Raw genomic sequence first — 21,514 nt, 5'->3', positions numbered from 1 at the left:
CACTGCACCCCCTAATAACTGCTCCAGTGACCTGCATACTGCTGCCAGGGAGGTGGGTATGACATTTGAGGGTGAACATAAAAAGTTGTGAAACGGCATATTTTTGTGGTGGGAGGGGGTTTGTGACCACTGGGGGAGTCAGGGGAGGTCATCCCCGACTCCCTCCAGTGGTCATCTGGTCATTTAGGGCACTTTTTGGGGCCCTATTCGTGGAAAAACAGGGTCCAGGAAAAGTGCCCTAAATTCTCGCTAAAAACGCATATTTTTTTCCCATTATCGGCGAAAGGCGCCTATCTCTGATCGGCCGATAACCACGCCCCAGTTCCGCCTTCACCACGCCTTTGACACGCCCCCATCAACTTTGTCCGCATCCGCGACGGAGTGCAGTTGAAAACGTCCAAATTCGGCTTTCGATTATACCGCTTTATTCGTTTTTGTGAGATAAACGTCTATCTCCCGATTTGGGTCGCAATATAGGCGTTTTTCTTTTTCAATTATAAGCTGGATAGTACTACTACTATTATAAATCATTTCTATAGCGCTACCAGTCGCACGCAGCTCTTCACAATTTAACATGAAGAAAAAGACAGTCCCTGCTCAAAAGAGCTTACAATCTAAATCAGGACAGACAGACAGGACAAACAACCGTCAAAGGCATTTGCCCAGTCGGTGGATAACAAATACAAAGTTGTATAGTGATCGTATGAGGTATAAGTGAAGGGTCGGAATGGATGAAGATTGCGTGATGTCCTGTTCGATCATGGTAGGTGAAGAGGGTTACGTGGGGTCGTTGGGGTAGGCCTTTTTGAAGAGGTAGGTTTTTAGTGATTTCCTGAAGTTCAAGTGGTCGTGGATTGTTTTCACACAGCTTTTGGGAGCCCATTCCATAGTTGTGCGCTTTTGTAGGAGAAGCCGGCTGCGTAAGTTGTTTTGTTTTTCAGTCCTTTGCAGGGTAGTGTAGGTTTAGGTAGGATCTTGACGATCTGATTTTGTTTCTTATTGGTAAGTCTATAAGGTCTGTCATGTATCCTGGGACTACGCCGTACATGATTTTGTGGACTAAATTGCAGATTTTGAAGATGATCCGTTCTTTGATTGGGAGCCAATGCAACTTTTCTCGGAGGGGTTTGGCACTTTTGAATCGTGTTTTGCTGAATATCAGCCTGGCTGCTGTATTTTGGGCGGTCTGGAATTTTTTTTTAATGAGTTCTTTGCAGCCCGCGTAGATTCCGTTGCAATAATCTGCATGGCTTAGGACCATTGATTGTATTAGGTATCGAAAACGTAGACTTACAAAGTGCTTTGAAAATATGCCACCATATGTCTTTGTAAAATAGCTTACCTGAAAGGTCCTGCGCGTTAGACTTGCTCCAGTGCTGGTGTAACTTTGTAAAATATGCATATATATGCTGTTAGTGGCATATACATGCACAAAGTATGGACATAAATGCAAATTTTAGAATCTTTGGCCCCCAAACTGGGTGGGAGGTTGCATAAAAGCAGGTGCTATATTTTCTGAGCACCACTGTACTTGTCCTGAATGCATGCACCTAGGCAATTTTATAGGGACCTACTTGAACGCATAAACCCTGTTCTGTGTGCTCAAGTCCACAGTACAGAAAGTCATGAGAAATAGCAGACATCATCCTGTGCCATTTGGAAGATGTTAGGCCTTAGAACCTCACTATAGAAATAGATGTATCCCACATTTTCCCACCTATTTGCAGGCTCAATGTGGCTTACAAAGACCTGTTATGGCATCGCCATACCAGGGTAAAGAGTACAATTGGTGTTACAAAGAAATCAAGGCAAACAGGAGGGTCTGGTCAAGCAGTTATAGAAAGAGACATTCTGAGTAAAGGTGTGTAGGTGTTGTGTTATAGTTAGTTATGGGTTATCGTGGTAGGCCTTGTTGAAGAGAGAGGTTTTCAGAGATTTGCGGAAGTTAATTACTTCGTTGATCGTTTTTAGGTGAGTTGGTATTTTGTCCTATTTGTTTTTAAAGTATTTCCATGTAATTTCATTGAGTGTACTCTGGTCTTCGTATTTTTAGAAAGAGTGAAAAATTGATTCACTTTTACCCATTCTAAACCATTCAGAATTTTATAGACCTCAATCATATCCCCCCCCCCCCCCCCTTAGCTGTCTCTTTTCCGAGCTGAAGAGCCCTAACCTCTTTAACCTTTCCTCACTTAAGAGGAGTTCCATCACCTTTATCATTTTGGTCGCTCTTTTTAAAACCTTTTCTAATTCTGGTATATGTTTTTTGAGATACAGCGACCAAAATTGAACACAACACTCAAGGTGAGGTCACACCATGGAGTAATACGGAGGCATTATATTCTTGGTCTTATTTTGCATCCCTTTCCTAATAATTCCTAGCATCCTGTTTGCTTTTTTGGCCGCCGCCACCACTGGACAGAAGATTTCAGTGTGTTGTCTACAGTGACACCTAGATCTTTCCCTTGACTGCTGACTCCTAAGGTGGAGCTTAGCATCAGATAACTATGATTTGGATTATTCTTCCCAATGTGCCTCACTTCGCATTTGTCCACATCAAATTTCATCTGCCATTTGGATGTCCAGTCTTCCAGTTTCCTAAGGTCTTCCTGCAATATTTCACAATCCACAAGTGTTTTAACAACCTTGAATAGTTTTGTATCATCTGCAAATTTAATCACCTCACTCATCATTCCAATTTCCAGTTCAAATAGCACCGGTCATAGTACAGATCCCTGTGACACTCCACTATTCACCCTCCTCCACTGAGAAAAAAGGCCCTCCATTTTCTGCCCAATAACCCAATTTTTAATCCACAGAAGGACATTGCCTCATGTCCCATGATTCCTTAATTTTCTCAAGAGACTCTCATGAGGTACTTTGTCAAAAGCTTTCTGAAAATCTAGCTATACTACATCAACCAACTCACCTAGCCTAGTGGTTAGCGCAGTGAACTTTGATCCTGAAGAACTGAGTTTGATTCCCACTGCAGCTCCTTGTGGCTCTGGGCAAGTCACTTAACCCTCCATTGCCCCTGGTACAAAATAAGTACCTGAATATATGTAAACCGCTTTGAATGTAGTTGCAAAAACCTCAGAAAGGTGGTATATCAAGTCCCATTTCCCTTTCCCCCTTTCCCTTATGACATCACAATATCAGAAGTGAGCCAAGTATCGGCCAATCAAGCCATTGTGACATCACTGATGAGGTTGGCTCTTATTGGTGGAATGAGTGGAGGAGTAGCCTAGTGGTTAGCGCAATGGACTTTGATCCTGGGGAACTGGGTTCGATTCCCGCTGCAGCTCCTTGTGACTCTGGTCCAAGTCACTTAACCCTCCATTGCCCCCGGTACAAAATAAGTACCTGAATATATGTAAACTGCTGTGAATGTAGTTGCAAAAACCTCAGAAAGGTGGTATATCAAGTCCCATTTCCCTTTATCCACATGTTTAACCTGTAATCCCTATTACTATGTAAGTCGCATTGAACCTGCTTTGAGTGGGAAAACGCAGGGTACAAATGTAATAAATAAATAAATTTATTTATGCCTTCAAAGACATGAAGCAAATTGGTGAGGCAAGACCTCCCTCGGTTGAATCCATGCTGACTATGTCCCATTAAACCATGTTTGTCTACATGTGCTGTAATTTTATTCTTTATAATAGTTTCCACTATTTTGCCTGGCACTTGTCAGCCTTACCGGTCTGTAATTTCCCGGATCACACCTGGAACCCAGTTAAAAAAATCGGTGTCACAGGTACTAAGGATGATTTTCACAACAGGTTACAGATCACTAGCAGCAGATCAGCAATTTCATGTTTGAGTTCTTTCAATACCCTGGGGTAGATGCCATCCGGCCCAGGTGATTTTATTGCTCTTTAACTTGTCAATTTGGCTCATTACATCTTGCAAGTACACTGAGATTTCTTTCAGTTCCTCTGCATCCTAACTGCTGAAAACCATTTCCGGTACAGGTAGATCTCTTACAGCTTCTTCCATAAAGACTGAAGCAAAGAATTAATTCAATCTCTCCACTATAGCCTTGTCCTCCATGAGTGCTCCTTTTGCTCCTTCCTGATCTAACGGTCCCACAGATTCCCTCGCAGGCTTCCTGCTTCTGATAAACCTGAAAAAGTGTTACTATGAGCTTTTGTCTGCACGGCAAGTTTTTCTTCATATTTTCTTTTAGCCTTCTTTAGCAACGTTTTTCATCTGGCTTGACACTGCTTAGGTTACTTCTTGTTTTTTTTTTCCATTCGGATCCTTTTCCCGTTCTTTGAAGGATGTTCTTTTGGCTCTAATAGCCGCTTTCACCTCACCTTTTAAACATGCTGACCGTCGTTCGCTCTTTTTTCCACCTTTGTTAATACGTGGAATACATTTGGTCTGTGCTTCCGTGATGGCATTTTTAAACAATGTCCGCACCTGATTTGAAGTCTTAACCTTTGTGGCCAACCCTTTCAGCTTTTTAGCCATTTTCCTCATTTTGTCATAGTCACCCTTTCGAAAATTGAAAGCTTAAAACAGTAGATTTCCTTAGTGACTTCACTCCAGACAGATCAAATTTGATCATGTTATGATCACTGCTTCCCAGCAGATCTAACTAACGTTGTTACCTTTCATACTATGCCCCGCATTCCACTAAAGTTTAGATCCAAAATAGCTCCCCCTCTCGTTGGTTCCTTAACCAGTTGCTCCAAGAAGTGGTCGCCAGGGTCGCTTTACTCATACTACCCCTCTCCTCAAGACCCTTCACTGGCTCCCTATCCGTTTTCGCATCCTGTTCAAACTTCTTCTACTAACCTATAAATGTACTCACTCTGCTGCTCCCCAGTATCTCTCCTCACTCGTCCTTCCCTACACCCCTTCCCGTGCACTCTGCTCCATGGATAAATCCTTCTTATCTGTTCCCTTCTCCACTACTGCCAACTCCAGACTTCACGCCTTCTGTCTCGCTGCACCCTACGCCTGGAATAAACTTCCTGAGCCCCTACGTCTTGCCCCATCCTTGGCCACCTTTAAATCTAGACTGAAAGCCCACCTCTTTAACATTGCTTTTGACTCGTAACCACTTGTAAGCACTCGCCTCCACCTACCCTCCTCTCTCCCTTCCCGTTCACATTAATTGATTTGATTTGCTTACTTTATTTATTTTTGTCTATTAGATTGTAAGCTCTTTGAGCAGGGACTGTCTTTCTTCTATGTTTGTGCAGCGCTGCGTACGCCTTGTAGCGCTATAGAAATGCTAAATAGTAGTAGTAGTAGATGGAATTACAGGATAAAAGCTAAAGTAATAATACCAACCACAATATTGAATCCTGTTTCTATAATAGGGTAATTGGTAATATAATTACTATAAAACTTATACACAAATAACAATCATGTAAATATTACTATTTTGAGGAGCATATGGAGGAATCTCATAATAGTACCACCATCATCTGCCTAAACACCCTCTTTGCTTATACAAATTTAATGTGATCATTTAATATTAAATCAAATTTTCACTAATAACTGCTATTCAGTGACTTGATATCAATTTTCACGCTTTATAGTTAAGATGAGAAACTTATCTTCCAGCTAATCTAAGCTCCTAGGCTCAATGGAGCCATCCATTTTGCCAGTCCTGGCTTCATCGGGAGCCTAATTCACAGTGTCTTGAAGCTGGGTAGCTGATACCAATTTATTGCGTTTTTTTACTGCTCAAATAACCTGAAATAAAATACACAGGCACAAAATATTTAAAAGACATTGCCTGATGGACAATTCTTAGGAAGAACTACCAACATCTTACTGAAAAGGAGCAGCTGCTGGCAGAGGCTCACTATAATAGAGGTTCACTGTAAATAAAGAAGGTGCCCATCATTTATAAAGGACGCTGACCTACAAATCAGGAAGTGAAAACTAGTTTGTTGAAAGGAATGTCTGCCATTCAAATACAGTATTCAAACCAATCGGTTCTATTGTTTGTAATCTATTGATACACCTCTGTGGATTACATCAGTTAGAACCTTTTTTTTTTTCTTTTCTTATTTTTTTTTTTGATTGGTTTCCTATTGGATGTTCTCTTTGAATGTTCTGGAGGATCCTGATATTGGGGGCTGAGAGAGGATTGGTTTAGTTTCTTTTTAAAATTATTTACTATATATTCTATGTTTATATTTCCAATTTGTATCCTGTTTCTGTTCAAGTAATGTTTGCTTGATTTGTGCTGTGATACATAAAGAATAGCCATACTGGGTTAAACCAATGGTCTGTCTAGTCCAGTATCCTGCCAATCTTGGTCACAAGTACCTGGCAGAAACCCAGTTAGTAGCAATATTCCATGCTACCTATGCCGGGGCAAGCAATGGCTTCCCCCATGTCCATTTCAAAACCAAGTCTGTTAATATATTGGTGCCTACGAAAAGCCCATTCTCTATACAACCCTTAGTTATAAAACATGCATAGGGCTTGTTTTATATGAAGCCTTCCATCAAGCCACTAGCAGTGTCAATCCAGTTTTAATTCAATATCTGACTTCTTATGGGTTAAAGTAACCAGTTGCTTTTTGGTGTCAATTGTGCCCACTCAGTGAGAGTTAGTGAGTTCCAGGCCCATTATACACACACTCTAATTTTTGCTTAAGTCTGTAACCAAGTTCCACCTTAGTCCTCTTTCCAATATTATTCCAAGGATGACATTATTTAAAAAACTGAACAAGCCATGCATATTTTGGATTTAGGAAAAAAAATTGCCTTTCATCTGGAGGAGATTAGAAACCATAGAATGTGACATAGCTTTTAATGTCTTCATACCCACACAAGCATGGGATTGCTATGTAAAAGAATCTGCTTAGATGGCAAATTGCATATTCTTCATTTACTCTCAAACTGGAGGGCATGTTGTACCTCATATATAATATATCTGTGCCATAGATGCGGGAGTGTGGGAAGTATTATGTATGCCCAAGCAGATTTCCTAAAATTTCCTAATGAGCTCTGGGGAAAAAAGTGCAGTTTGTGTTGAGTGATGATGACATGTTGATTTGCCTGTCTTCAAAAAGCACTTTTTATATATAGGTAAGGAATTTACAGGAATCTTCATCTCATTTAAAGTTCAGAGCATGCAACATATTTACATATTTAAAAAAAATCATTTTTGGTAATCTGTGCATTCCATAAGAAAAGATGATATATATTAGCGTATTTGTATCACTGAGGTAACTTTAACATTTTTGCCTAGGTGAAAACAGATGAGATTGCTCGAGTTTATTATCCCAGGCGACGAGCACTGTCCCATAAATCCACTATTACATTGGCTCAGCTTCTGGCTGCTCGTGAAGACTTATCAAAAATTACCCGGACCAGCAGTGGATCCATACGGGAGAAGACTGCCTGTGCCATCAACAAGGTAAGGCCAAAAGAATCTGAGTACATAAAAGGACATAAAACTTAGAACAGCAGCCCCTATATTTTCTTTTTTAAATGGCTTGAATCTACTTGGAATGACAATTTTTGTTCTCCTGTTTTCTGTACAAGTTTCTATTCACTTGGTTTGTAAAAGTATGAATAATTTAATTTAAAAAAAAACAGCAGCCCCTCTTAACTTAGGGGCCCTTTTACCCACCTTTTACTGCCGTCTGTAAAAAGACCTTTTTTTCAAGATAACCATTAATGGCCATGTAGTAAGCAAAATATTGCCGCATGGCCATTTACAACTAGAACCCTTACCACCACCTATTTAGAAGGTGGTGGTAAGGGTTCTAGTTGTAAATGGCCATGACTTTTAGTCTGCCCTTATGTTTAACTGTTTTGTTAATGTTTTTTAAATGCTTACCAATGTTACGTTATTTTTAATCAAAGTCATGAAGAACAGCTCCAAGGTAAACATTTTAAAATCTATTAAAAAATATATATGTAACATATTGACACTCTTTAGAAATAACATAACCTTGTAAAGAGAATGTAGGTATATTCAAGGTGTCAATGCATGAGATAACCATACACCAATAAAAACAACTGAGAAATCAAGGGTATATATGCAGTGAACAAGAAATCTGTTGAGCCAAAGGCAAACGTAAAATAAGCTATGTATGACTACCCACCCTATAAGTAGATTTGTAAAATATGATTTTGTGAAAAAACATCTGAAAAGCAAACCTGTCAGCAGCAGTGAAAAGGTGGTGCTGAATCAGCATACAAAATCAAGCAACAAAGGAAACCTTCGTCTCAGTATTGTTAACATGATAAAGAGAGAGGCACATAAAGCAGAAAAAGCAGACACATGCTTTTGGGTCTAAAGGACCTGAAAAGTGGGGGAATGGGGAATAGAAGTGCCTGCTAGTAGCGAAAAGGAGAAATCGCACTTGAATTCCATGGAAAACCATAATGATGACTACATTAAAAACAATTATTGAAAATTGAACATAAAACAAGAAGCAGCAGAAAAAAGTGCAGGGCTCAGCGCCAACTGATAGTCACATGTAGTGAATAAATAATCCCTTTGGAATAGTGTAAATTTAAGTAAAACTCACACCGCAGTTCATGGTCAAGTACTGCAATTAAAAATAACAGCGTAAGCAAACTAAAAATAAAATAATAACCAAAAGAGGCTAACATCGCTAGAAGCGAAACACATATGTTTGGCACAATCTTAAAAAATAAGATGGACTGAGGGACATAGGGTACTTGCAGGAATGAGCAGCTCCTAGTGCTGAAATCAAGCGTCAGAACGTGGGAACGTATAAGCGCCACGCCAGCACAAAGTGCCCCTAAAGAGCCAAAACGAACAAATTTGCTTAAACTGTCTCTTAATAGGAAAAGAAACAAAAAATAATAATAATGAGCACAATAGTGTAAATAAGAAAGATATCTCATAGGGGATGTGTCCTGTATATATTCCTTTATGAGAAAATGGCACAGAGTAAAAACATAGAACTATAAGTCATACCTTTGTACCAATATGCAGTCATTGTATATATTTGAAAGACCATGATGTGAAAAAAAGTTAAAAAAAAAAAAGTTATGCGGAGTGGCATATAAAAATAATTTGGTGGCAAATCGCCAAAATGGGCAAAAACAATTTTTTTAGGGACAGTGCGGGAACAAACCCACAAACTAGGGGACCTAAATGTCAAAAGTGCTGGACAAAACCACAGAAAAGCTGCAGAACCACTGGATAAAACCAACAAAATGTGTTGTTGTCTGCAAACAACGCTAAAAATGAAGGAAATGCAAGAGGAGAAAAGAATGGCGAGAGAGGCCAAGAGTGAAAAAAGGAGGGGAGAGGGGGAGTGGTGGGAAGGATAAAAAGGGGGAAAGGATGAGAAAAGGGGGGAGGGGAAGGAAGGAAAAAGGGGATAGGGAAGAGGAGAGAGGGAAAAGGGAAGGGAGGAAAAAGAAAGGGGATAGGGAAGAGGGGGAGAGACTGAATAAAAGAATTGGGAGAAAGGGAGAGGAATGAGTAGGAAGAATGAGAAGGAAAATGAAAAAGGGGAAAAGAGGGAGGAGAGAAAGGAAAAAGGGGAAGAGGCAAAGAGATTGAAAAAGAAAAAAAAGTGAGACCAAGTGTGCCTGCCACTTTATTTTCATCCCCTTTTCTTACATATTCTTCTTTTTTTTTTTTTTTTCAATTCTTTATTAATTTTTTTTTCAATTACATCCATAGACATAAATGGCAATATCAGAAAATGCAACACAAAGAAATAACTGCTTACGGCCATTCCTAAGAAAATAAAAAGGAAAACTATTTTAAATTTGTCCACAATTGGTGAATCAAGATACTAGGAAAAAGAGAATGAAAATACAACTAAACATAGTTGTTAACAAAATTCAAAGCGGTTGAGCAGAACAGGATAAAGTATCAGCGTTCTCAATCAGGGAGGCAAATCTTCAGGAGGTTTAACACCTTCCTTCAATACAAGAAATTCCAATAGTTTCGAGGGAGTAAAAAATATGTAATTAACTGCTTCAAAAGTTACATGGCATTTACAAGGGAACTTCAACAAAAAAGTAGCTCCTAAATTAATTGTCCTAGATTTATACAACAGAAATTCCTTTCTCCTTTTTTGTGTGCTCCTTGCCATATCGGGGAAAATCTGAATTTTTTGTCCCAAGAAACAGTCATTTAAATGGCGAAAGTACAGTCTGAGAATATTATTTCTATCAAGTTCAAGAGCAAATATCACTATTAAAGTTGTTCTCTCTGTGACCACATCCAACGAATTTTCAAGAAATTCAGTCAAATTTAAATTTGGAGTAACCTGAGGCTGTTCTTTTGAAGTTCTCACTACTCCAGAGATATACTGGGCCCTTGTTATAGGGGGATAACCCTCTACAGGAATCCCTAGTATATCACTGAAGTATTTTCTAAGCATGTCCATAGATGAAATTAAAGGGGATTTGGGAAAATTCAACAACCGCAAGTTATTTCTTCTTCCACAGTTCTCCAAATACTCCATCCTTCTTTTCTGAATCTCTTTATCTTTGACCAAAGTCATAGTTAAATCCTGTAATTGTTTAAGCTCAGTTTCCATCTTTAGAATCTTTTCATTTTGTTCCTGAGCTTTTGTAGATAGGTTCTGAGTAGATTGTTTCAGTTCTACAATTTCGCCTTTTATAGAAGTATTTATTTGAAGCAAAGTGTTATTTACCTGCTGGATTGCCTCCCATAACGTATTCATAGTCACCTGGGTAGGTCTTATCATTCCTCCACCTTTCTCCGGAGCGAATCCATGAGAAGCAGGGAGCCCGACCAGCGTTTCTCCCTGAGATATTATCTCCTTCCCTGGAGTAGAAGTACACGATGGTCCTCCTTCCACAATCAGCGTTTCTAGCTGTTGTGGCTGCACCGGTTCAACTGCACTTCCGGGTTATGGAGGAGCGGTGAGAGAAGGAGGGCTCAACGTCGCGCCCTCAACACTGCGCTCTGCCCCATTCTTATTCTTATCATATTACCTTATTTTTAATTGGTGGAGAATAGAATATAGAAAAATATAATTTATTTGTTACATTTGTATCCCACATTTTCCCACCTATTTGCAGGCTCAATGTGGCTTACATAGTACCGTAAAGGCGTTCGCCAATTCCGGTATGAACAAATACAGTAATGTTGTGGTAGAATAAGGTTCGTGTGTACAGACACATTAGGGAATCGTAGAGAGGAAGAGTTGTTATATGTCCATTACAAGCTTTGGTTTCATTGTGTTGCAGGGTACAGGCATTTAAGTTGGGTCAGTAGGGTATGTCTCTTTGAACAGGTTAGTTTTTAATGATTTCCGGAAGTTTAGGTAATCATAAGTTGTTTTCACGGCTTTTGGTCATGCGTTCCATAGTTGTGTGCTTATGTAGGAAAAGCTGGATTCATAGGTTGATTTGTATTTGAGTCCTTTGCAGCTTGGGTAATGGAGATTTAGGTATGTTCGTGTTGATCCTGTTGTGTTTCTGGTTGGTAGGTCTATGAGGTCTGTCATGTATCCCGGGGCTTCGCCGTAGATAATTTTATGAACCAGGGTGCAGATTTTGAAAGCAATACGTTATTTGATTGGGATCCAGTGCAGTTTTTCTCGGAGGGGTTTGGCGCTTTCGAATCGCGTTTTTCCAAATATAAGCCTGGCTGCCGTGTTTTGAGCGGTCTAAAGTTTCTTTATAATTTGTTCTTTGCATCTAGCATAAATTCTGTTGCAGTAGTCGACATGACTTAGTACCATTGATTGTATCAAGTTGCGAAATGTTTCCCTCAGGAAGAATGGTTTCACGCATTTGAGTTTTCACATTGAGTGGAACAGTTTCTTTGTTGTAGATTTCACTTGGTTCTCTACATATTATTATTATTTTACAATACCATGAACCTTCTCTCCACCCCCCCCCCTTTTTTTTTTTCCTCTTGGCCTTTCTCTCTACATTCTTTTCGCCTCTGGTACTTCCTTCCTTTTTAGTGTTGTTTGCAGACAGTAGCAGACATTTTGTTTGGTGGTTCTGTAGCTTTTTTATGTTTTTTTTTTTCCCAGCACCTTTGACATTTAGGTTCCCTAGTTTGTGGCTTCATCCCCCCCCCCCCTTTTTTTTTTTCTTAAAAAAATTTTTTGCTGGCAATTTGCCATCAAATTATTATTACATGCCACTCCGCATAACTTTATCACATGGTTTTACAAATATTTTCAATGCCTGCATTTTAGAACACAAGTATGACTTATAGTTCCTTGTTTTTACCCCGTGCCATTTTCTCATAAAGAAATATATACATGACATTTCCTCTATGAGATATCTTTCTTCTTTGCACTATTGTGCTCATTATTATGTTTTTGTTTTTTTGTTCTATTGGGTACAGTTGATGCGAATTTGTTCGCTTCGGTTCTTTAGGGGCACTATGCTCTGGCGCAGCATTTATGCTTTCTCATGTTCTGGCACTCGCTTTGAGCACTAGGAGCTGCTCATTCCTGTGAGTACCCTATTTGTGCTTTTCATTTTTATTTGTTGAATATGGTCTCACAGTCCACCTTGTTTTTTAGGATTGTGCCAAATATATATGTTTTGCTTCTAGCGATCTTAGCCTCCCTTGGTTATTATATGGCTTTTATTTTCAGTCTGCTTACGCTGTTATTTTTATTTGCAGTACTTGACTACGCATTGCGGTGTCATTTTTCCGTAACCTTACACTATTTCAAAGGGACTATTTAATTCACTACATGTGAGCACCACTTGGCACTGAGCCATGCATTTTTTTCTGCTTTTCCTTGTAACTTGCAACTTTCTTTAAATCAATCACCTTACTTTCTAACTCTTCCTATTCTTACCTATCTGTACGTTATATATTTGCTTTACCCTTCACTATCAATTATACCCTTCACTATCAATTATAATGTTCTAGTACGTGTTGTGTTCACATTGTAAGTAGTATACCATGCCATACTTTGTATCGTTTTTGAATATTTACTGCTGTAATAGCGTATTGCTCATGTTTGATCTAGTCTTACTGTACACCGCCTTGAGCGAATTCCTTCAAAAAGGCAGTAAATAAATCCAAATAAATGTTCAATTTTCAATAATTTGTATTTATGTAGTCAACTTTATGGTTTTCAATGGAATTCAAGTGTGATTTCTTCTTGCCGCTGCTAGTGGACACTTCTTTTCCCCATTCCCCCCACCTTTCAGGGCCTTTAGACCCAAAGCGTGTGTCTGCTTCTTTTTCTGTTCTGTCCTGCTTCATGAGCCTCTCTATCACGTTTACAGTACTTGAGACGAAAGTTTCCTTTATTACTTGATTTTGTGTTCTGATTCAGCACCACCTTTTCACTCCATACTGCTGCTGACAGGTTTGGTTTTCAGATGTTTTTTCACAAAATCATATTTCTTAAATCTGCTTATATGGGTGGGTAGTACATGGTTGATTCTACGCTTGCCTTTGGCTCCTTAGATTTCTTGTTCATTGCATATCCTTGATTTATTCCTCGATTATTTTTATTGATGTACTAGTAAAAAAAGGCCTGTTTCTGGAGCAATGAAATGGGCGCTAGCAAGGTTTTCCTCCCCAACCCCCCCCCCCCCCCACCCTTCATCGTTGTGAAGCCACTGACGCCATTGCTCCGCACCACGTCAACGCACCTTCATCACCACCTTTGTTGTGAAGCCACTGACGCCATTGCTCCGCCCTCAACGTCATCACGTTTGACGCGAGGGTGGGGCCCAGAGACTTGGTGATTTCGGTGGCTTCACCACCACGAACCCTTCATGAAGGAAGTGACGTCAGTGGCTTGGCTTCAGTGATGTCAGTGTCTTCAGAACGTTGAGAGTGAGTTTTATTATATAATGGTTATCTCATGTATTGATACTTTGAATATACCTACATTCTCTTGGGTATGAGGTTATGTTGTTTCCAAAGAGTGTTAATATGTTATGTATATTTTTTTTATATATGTATTTTAAAATGCTTACCTTGGAGCTGTTCTTCATGATTCTTTTAGTCTGCCAGTATGTTTAACTTTTTTGTTAATACTTACTTTTGTTTTTTAATGCTTATTTATGTTATCTTTTATCAAATTATATATATGTTGGTTTTATGTAGCTGTCATTTTTTTAACTTTTATATCACATTGTGCCCTGAAGCAGCCTGTTCTATGCTGAAACATGGCCCCGTGTTGGGTCTCTCTAAGTCTGTGTCAATAAAATATTGTTTATCCATACTTGGCTGCTGGTAGTCTCTTGGTTCACTATCTCTGAGGTGTTCTTGACATAGGGGTGTTTTTCCTGTTGTTTTTTTTATTTTACTCTCCTATTTAGTTCACACACCCACAAATGTGGCACGTCACATATTGGATCTTATTGTGCCCATTACATCATCTCGTCAACCTTCCAGCATCTACTCTCAACTGGTTTCTTGGTCAGATCACTATTTTATTTCTTTCCAGTTTTCTATGCCTGATATTAAACATTCACTGGGAGCACTATGTGGCGGCCTTGATGCTCCTTGCCCTCCAGATCCTCCGCTCCCTCCCTTTCCTTGTATTTCCCGAAAATGTTTTCCGCACTGCCACTGAAAGCACATGCTTCATGCTGGGAGGACACGCTGTAAACCTATCTCTTTGACCTCTTCACTAGTGGCAGTGCCAACTACTCATGCCAGAAAAAAAACGATATCCCTAGAGGCTACAGTTGTTGAACAGGCTCACAGTGCTGAGCAGCAATGGCATAGACAATGAACTCTGGATTTAATAGTTATTTTCAAGGCCTGATTTGAAAACATTCAGTTATCCCCAAAAATTAGATAAACAAATACTTTGATAATCCAGCAAAAACATTTTTTGGAATTGTTACCCATCTCGCTTCTCGGCCTATGGAATGTACGTATTTGCACTGAACCATCAGCAGACCAACTTGCGAGTTATTTTTCTTTAAAGGTGGAATGACCCTGCAATTCCTTCCCTTTGACCTCCCCTCTTAAGGTTTGTATTTCTTCGACACCTCCTACATCATCTTCACCTTCTAGAGCAGCGTATTCTCCGTCATTCACCTGGAACTCCTTTTCTATCCCTGATCTCCCTGCATTATCACTTTCCGATTTCACACAGCCTTACCACTGGTGAGTATCGTGCTTCTTGAAGAAGGCAGTTATTGGGCTTATTTTTAAGAAAACCTCACTTGATCCATTGATTCCTAGTAGTTATCGCCCAGTTTCTAACCTGTGCTTCTTATCTAAACTATTAGAGAAGGTAGGTTTCCATCAGATGGCTTCACATGTTGAACAACTCTCCATCCTACACCCTCGGCAATCCAAACTGGAGCAGCGTCGTTTTGCCTCATCGGGAGAACAGTGGTAAGGGTCAAGGGAAACTCCCTCTCCTCTTGCCCATAACTACCACGGGCAGAGAACCAGATGGGGTTGAAAAAGCCGACGAGAACAGAGCTCCTGGAGGTATGTCTTTCCTCTACAGCGCCTTCATGGATCGCTGGGCCACTCAGTTCTATTTACTATCCCAATCAAACCATCCAGTTCTTTTCATTATTTAGGAATAATCTTTGATTCTGATCTTTTCCTTCCATGAGCAAATATCACAGGTTCTAAAACTCTGATATCTTTCACTGTGGCACCTTGGTTCTATCTGAAGCTCTCTCAGCTCATCCGCCCTTCGCATGTTGATCCATGCATTTCTTCTTTCCAGACTGGACTACTGTAATCCTGTCTATGCTGTCTTCAGACATTTCACAAAACAGCTGCCTGTTTTCTTTGTCAGGTGAAGAGATCAGACCATATCGCACCACTGTTACTGGTTCCCAATTCAATTTTGAATCATACTCAAGATTCTGTCTTACATTCAAAACGTATCACTTGAACACCCCTGCTTATTTATGCACAGTAGACATTCCATATACCCCGAGCAGGTCTCTTTGCTCTTTGGACTCTCATTATTTAGTCATACCTTCACCTAAGCAAGTCCGATTTGAATCCACCAGAAATTCAGCATTTTTTTAATTTCATGGTGCTGAAATTTTGGATCTTTTCTTCTACTTTACATATGGTCTGAGTCCCCCTCCTATAAATTTAAGACACATTTCAAAAGTTTTGGGGTTTTTTTTTTTTGTTTGTTTTTTTTGTTTTTGAACTGGTGGGGTTTTGCTTACTGTGATTGGCAGAGCAGTTCCAATCCATTTCCTTTTTCTTCCCCTACCCTCCCTGTAGTTTTGGTCTTGTGTGAAATCTTATCCTAGTTTTGGTGTTCCTTTCTGTATCTGATGTTTTAGTATATTGTTTACTGCATTGATTTGCTTCTGTAGATATCAAGTACTTGAAATAAACAATAAACAGCTGAAGCTCTGACCTTGAAAGATGTTTTTTCCTATTGCTTCCATTATGGCTGGTGTGCAAACATAAATATAGTGGTCTCCTCTTATGTTCTCTTCACAGATTCTGATGGGCAGGGTGCCAGACAGAGGCGGAAGACCATCTGAGATTGATCCTCCACCTCCGGAAATGCCTCCGTGGCAGAAGAGACAAGACGGGGGTGGAAGGGGAGGTTGGGGAGGAAGAGGAGGAGGGGGAGGAAGAGGAGGCTGGGGAGGTGATGGGGGTGGGGGAGGCAGAGGTGGATGGGGAGGCAGAGGTGGTAGTTTTGGTAGAGGGGGTGGGGGAGGGAGTGGCAGCTTCCAGGGGAGAGGAGGATTTGGTGGCAGAGGTGGATATGGAGATCCCTATGGAGGAGGGAGTGGGAGAGGATACAGGAGATACTAAATTGGTTTTCTATTATTTTAATCTTAGGTCCCAGTATTCAAAGGCACCCCTCTGGCTAACGAGCAACCACTATCTGGAAGTACCTTAGGTGGCTCTATCAATGGAATTTCAGCAGCACTATAGAGATAATGCTGCTGAAAATCTTTATAAACTGCTCTGGTACTATCTGCATACTGCAGGGTGGAGCATGAGTGTTCCAGAAAATTATACAGATAGTGCTGAAATGGGTAGTTATAAAACTATACAGATGGCAGCTGAATATCACCACCATCCATATTGTGGCAGCACTCATTGCTCAACATATATAGAGAGCACAGCTCACTATCAGGACAGCAGTAGTGAATATACAGTACATGCATACTTTCAAGAAGTGCAGCCAATGTTAAAAAAGAACAAAAAAAAAAAACAGTGTTTGTATATCGAGCTCTTACTGTTTTCACACACCTGTGGGTGTGGTACTGAATATACATTTGAGGAGTAGCCTAGTGGTTAGTGCAGTGGACTTTGATCTTGGGGAACTGAGTTCGATTCCCACTGCAGCTCCTTGTGACTCTGGGCAAGTCACTTCATCCTCCATTGCCCCTGGTACAAAATAAGTACCTGAATATATGTAAACCGCTTTGAATGTAGTTGCAAAAACCTCAGAAAGGCGGTATATCAAGTCCCATTTCCCTTTCCCTTATACTCTATTCACACTTAATATACCACTCATCCAGTAGTTATTATCCTAGCCTTCCTGAATGCGGAGTTCTGGTTAGACTCCATGAATCACAAGGAAACATACACATTCTGTGCCACCAGCTTCATTGGACGGTTTCAGGCTATCCATAATAAATACATGAGGTAAATTTGCATGCCTTACCTCCATTGTATGCAAATCTATCTCATGCATATTAATTGTGGTTATCCTACAAACCTGACTGGCTAGGTGGGTCCCGAGGACTGGGTGAGAACTTCTACTGAATCTCCGATAGTTGATGTTATTTAATCTTATGCCAGTCAGTACAAGTCACTCCCTGTGTATGCTTCTGTATGTGCCAGCTTCAGTTGACACAGAAATTCCAGTGGGATCACATGGTGCACTCTCTCATAGCCTTGAGTGAATTCCTTGAGATTTTCAAAAAGGCAGTAAATAAATCCTAATAAGCTCTAGGAGTCCCTGCTGCTGGTGGTCATGTTATCCTGTTTGTTATTGGAGATAGTACAGTTATATCAAGAGTGACTGAAACCAAGTTTTCAGGTTTCAGCCAAAATGGAATCTGGCCAAAATTTGCTGCTTGTATCCGTAGTCGCTCGTAACCCATGCTGGCTCCAGTCCCAAAATTGCTGCTGCAACCTCCAGTGGCAATCTTGCGAGACTGTTGCTGGAAGTTGTGGTTGCCATTTTGATTGCAGACATGAGATGGGCAGGAGCAACTGGGGATTGCACCTGTCTCGACTAGCCACTAGACCACCAGGGTTGGTAAAGTAGGTAGGGGGGAGCAGTGGCAGTCTACACGTAGGCCCAGGGATGGGGTTGGTAGTAGCAGCCTATGGGTGGACCCAGGGGAGGCAGTGGCAGCCTATGGGTGGGTCCAGGAGGGAGGCTTCTTATGTTTGGAGAGGGAGGAAAGTGGGAGCTCCTTAGTTTTTTTTTTTGGGGGGGGGGGGAGCGAACAGGAGGAGCAACATGGGAAATAAACTGAAAAGTTTCGGTTTGAGCTGAAAATGCACAATTTTCAGTCAAAGCCAGAACAAGATTGAATGTGAATTTTTTCAGCACCAAAACCAAAATTCGATCGGCTTCTACCAGTTACTTATCTGTGACAGGAGTTCTGTGTAGACTGCAGGATAAATCGGACATACAAACCCTCTCACTTCCTAAGGCATTGCCTCCTAAGCTATATAAATAACCTAAGGGTTCTAGTGCGGTGGTGGCTGCATGGAAGTTCCTGTGTACGTTCAGAATATCCTCCTTAGTTTTTCTGATCTCCAGGAAGGTTGATTGGAGTTGGCACTTCAGATGATGTCTGGTTTATTCTGCTATCTTCAGAGAGTCCCCAATAATATAGAGATAAACAACAAAATGGTATGTTGAGAAAATGGAAAATCCTGACAGTGGTTCTTAGACAGCCAAGATATAATATAGGACCTGCTGAGTATTTCTTCTGAACAGTAAGGCATCCTAGCCCAAGCTCTGTTTTACATAAGTAGAGAATTAGCATTTCAGAAACTTCTGGTGTAGGTTGTGCGCTTTAAAAAAATAAAAAAAAATCCCCCTGAAATAAGGACCATTATCATGGGCCACACTTAATTTTACGTCCTTTGATCAAGATTAATTGTAATGTACAAAGTTTTCTCCGAGGACAAGCAGGCTGGACATCATCACGCATGGGTCATCGTCCGCGACGGCCCAGGAGCTCCGGAAGTTAAAATAGAAAACTTTAAAAATTCTAGAAGCGAGGAGGCGCGCGCAGAGACAACACACTGCGCATGCGCGAGTAACTTCCCGCCCGCACGCTTCCCTTAGTTCTCTTTTTTCCGCTTCGCGATGGAGTTGTGTTTTTTTCGCTGCTCCTCGTGATTTTGGCCCAGGAGAATTTTTTCGCGTTTACGCACTCCTTACTTTTTCTTCGTAACTAAAAAAAAAAAAAGTAGTATTTTTCCATTTAAATTTTAGATTTTTATGTTTTTTTCAAGTTTCCTTTTCGTTGCGGCCATCCTTAGGCCGCTGGGCTGTGTTTTTTTCTCTTTTTTGGGTGGGCACCATCGAGCCATTTAATTTCGCGGACGCTATTTTCCCGCCCATGTCATCGAGGACTCCCAGCGGCTTCAAGCGCTGTTCTCGCTGCAAGCAGACCATCTCGTCTACCGACCCTCACGCTTGGTGTCTCCAGTGCCTCGGGCCCGACCATCTTCCAGCTGCTTGCAAGTTGTGTAAGTTAATGAAAAAAAGGACCCAGGTGGCTCGAGAGGCTCAGCGTGAGAGACTTTTTTCGGATCGGTCCTGTCCTTCGACATCGGTACCGAGGTCGTTGACGTCGAGGGAAACAGCACCGGGAGTCCAAGTAATGGCTGCCGAGAGACCACTTCGAGCTGGGAGTAGCGAGGCATCGAGTGGGTCTCCACCCGTCTCGAGGCCTACTGCTATGCAGGCCCCCCGGGACCGCCCTGAGTCGGACCCAGCCCCGAGGAGGCGTGAGGATTCCACGTCCTCCTCATCGATACCTAGGAGTGTCGATGACGGGCGTTGAGTGAAGGCTAAGAAGCATCGCCATCAATCTCCTTCTGATGGTACCAGGAGCTCCGGGGAGCCGAGGGAGTCGGCACCCGAGAAGCGTCGACGCTGGGAGGACCGCTCACCCTCCATTCAGGAGGTGCCAATGCGTCGTTCGTCCAGCAGCCTGGTACCGGCTCTTGAGCCCCTTCAGATTATGGCATCGGCTCCTGCACTGGCCCCGCAGCCTTTTCCGATGGCAGCCCTCGATGAGTGTCTCCGGGCCATTCTTCCAGGACTTCTGGAAGGGATGCTTCATCCATCTACTTCGGTACCGGAGGTGCTTGCGCCTCCAATACCTACTGCTGAGACGGCGTCTGGCCCATCTCCTGTGAGGAGGGCCCTGCCCTCGGTACCACTTGCGGTACCGGAGCCGGCTACCACCTGGTTGACTCCTCCTTGACGTTGGTGGAGGATGCTTTGCCGCAGTCCAGGACCCCCCACGAGGACGTCGATCCTCGAAGTTGAGACAGGCTCGGGTTCGGGCTGCTCTTAGGGAGCTTCTGTCTGATACCAAAGAGGAGCACTCATGGGGAGAGGAGGAAGACCCCAGGTATTTTTCGGAGGAAGATTCCCAGGGGCTTCCTTCTGATCCTGCTCCGCCTATTGAAGTTAGACAATCTCCACCTGAGAGTCTTACTATTTCATCTTTTGTGCGGGAAATGTCTAGGGACATTCCATTTCCCATGGAGGCTGTGGATGAGCCCAGAGCTGAGATGTTTGAGGTCCTGGATTATCCTTCTCTGCAACGGCCCCCCTGTACAATACACTCAGGGAAGTGATGTTGCAGAATTGGTCTTGCCCTCTCTCTAATTCAGTTGTCAACAAGAAGTCCGAGTTCCAGTACAGAGTCCATGGTGAGCCTGTGATGGTGAAGGCCCAACTTCCTCACGATTCCATGGTGGTGGACTCTGCTCTCAGAAGAGCCAAGAGTACTATAGACTATGCCTCGGCACCCCCGGGCAGAGAGTCTAGGACCTTGGATTCTTTTGGGAGGCTATCAGGCTGGAATGCTCGCCGCCAAGATTCAAACATACCAGCTGTACACCAGCATTCACTTACGGAACTCGGTCAAGCAACTGTCCAGTTTAGTTGAAGCTCTCCCTCCGGAGCTTGCTGAACCTTTTCACCAGGTGGTCAGGCAGCAGAAGGCGTGTCGCAAATTCCTGGCCAGGGGGGCTTACGACACTTTTGATGCCGCATCCCAAGTAGCTGCTCAGGGTATCGTCATGCGCAGACTCTCATGGCTGCATGTCTCGGACCTGAATCAGAAGACCCAGCAGCGAATGGCAGATGTTCCTTGCGGGGGGGATAATCTTTTTGGAGAGAAGGTTGAGGATATGGTTGATACCCTCAAGAAGCATCATGATGCTATGGATTCTCTCTCCTGCCGGACGTCTTCTGCTACTACCTCCTCTTCTAGGAGGTTTTTTGGAGGGAGGAGGAGTGCTCCCTATTCCTATAATAGGCATAGGTACATTCCTGCCTCTCGACAGCCTGTTCAAGCTCGCTCCCAGCAGGCTCGCTCTCGTCAGTGGCGTGCACCGAAAGCCC

General features: G+C 41.9%; 1 protein-coding gene across 2 annotated transcripts in view; it reads left to right on the top strand.

Moving 5' to 3' along the window:
• The window catches only part of FAM98B (family with sequence similarity 98 member B), a 114,153-nt gene that overhangs the window by 80,540 nt on the left and 12,099 nt on the right, over positions 1 to 21,514 (top strand). The window contains exons 7-8 of one of the 2 annotated variants that reach the window (XR_003943345.1): positions 7,225 to 7,392; positions 16,381 to 17,189. Coding sequence is in view for 1 of the 2 variants with exons in the window: in XM_030214503.1 (XP_030070363.1) it covers positions 7,225 to 7,392; positions 16,381 to 16,704 (492 nt within the window). In the remaining variant the exon portion in view is untranslated. Of the gene's footprint in view, positions 1 to 7,224; positions 7,393 to 16,380; positions 17,213 to 21,514 lie in introns of those variants that run through there. The other variant, XM_030214503.1, reaches the window with a different exon arrangement.

This window comes from Microcaecilia unicolor, chromosome 9, assembly GCF_901765095.1.
Source record: "Microcaecilia unicolor chromosome 9, aMicUni1.1, whole genome shotgun sequence".
NCBI lineage: Eukaryota > Metazoa > Chordata > Amphibia > Gymnophiona > Siphonopidae > Microcaecilia > Microcaecilia unicolor.
The sequence above is the reverse complement of the archived record's forward strand: the minus strand, read 5'-3'. Positions and strand labels throughout refer to the sequence as shown.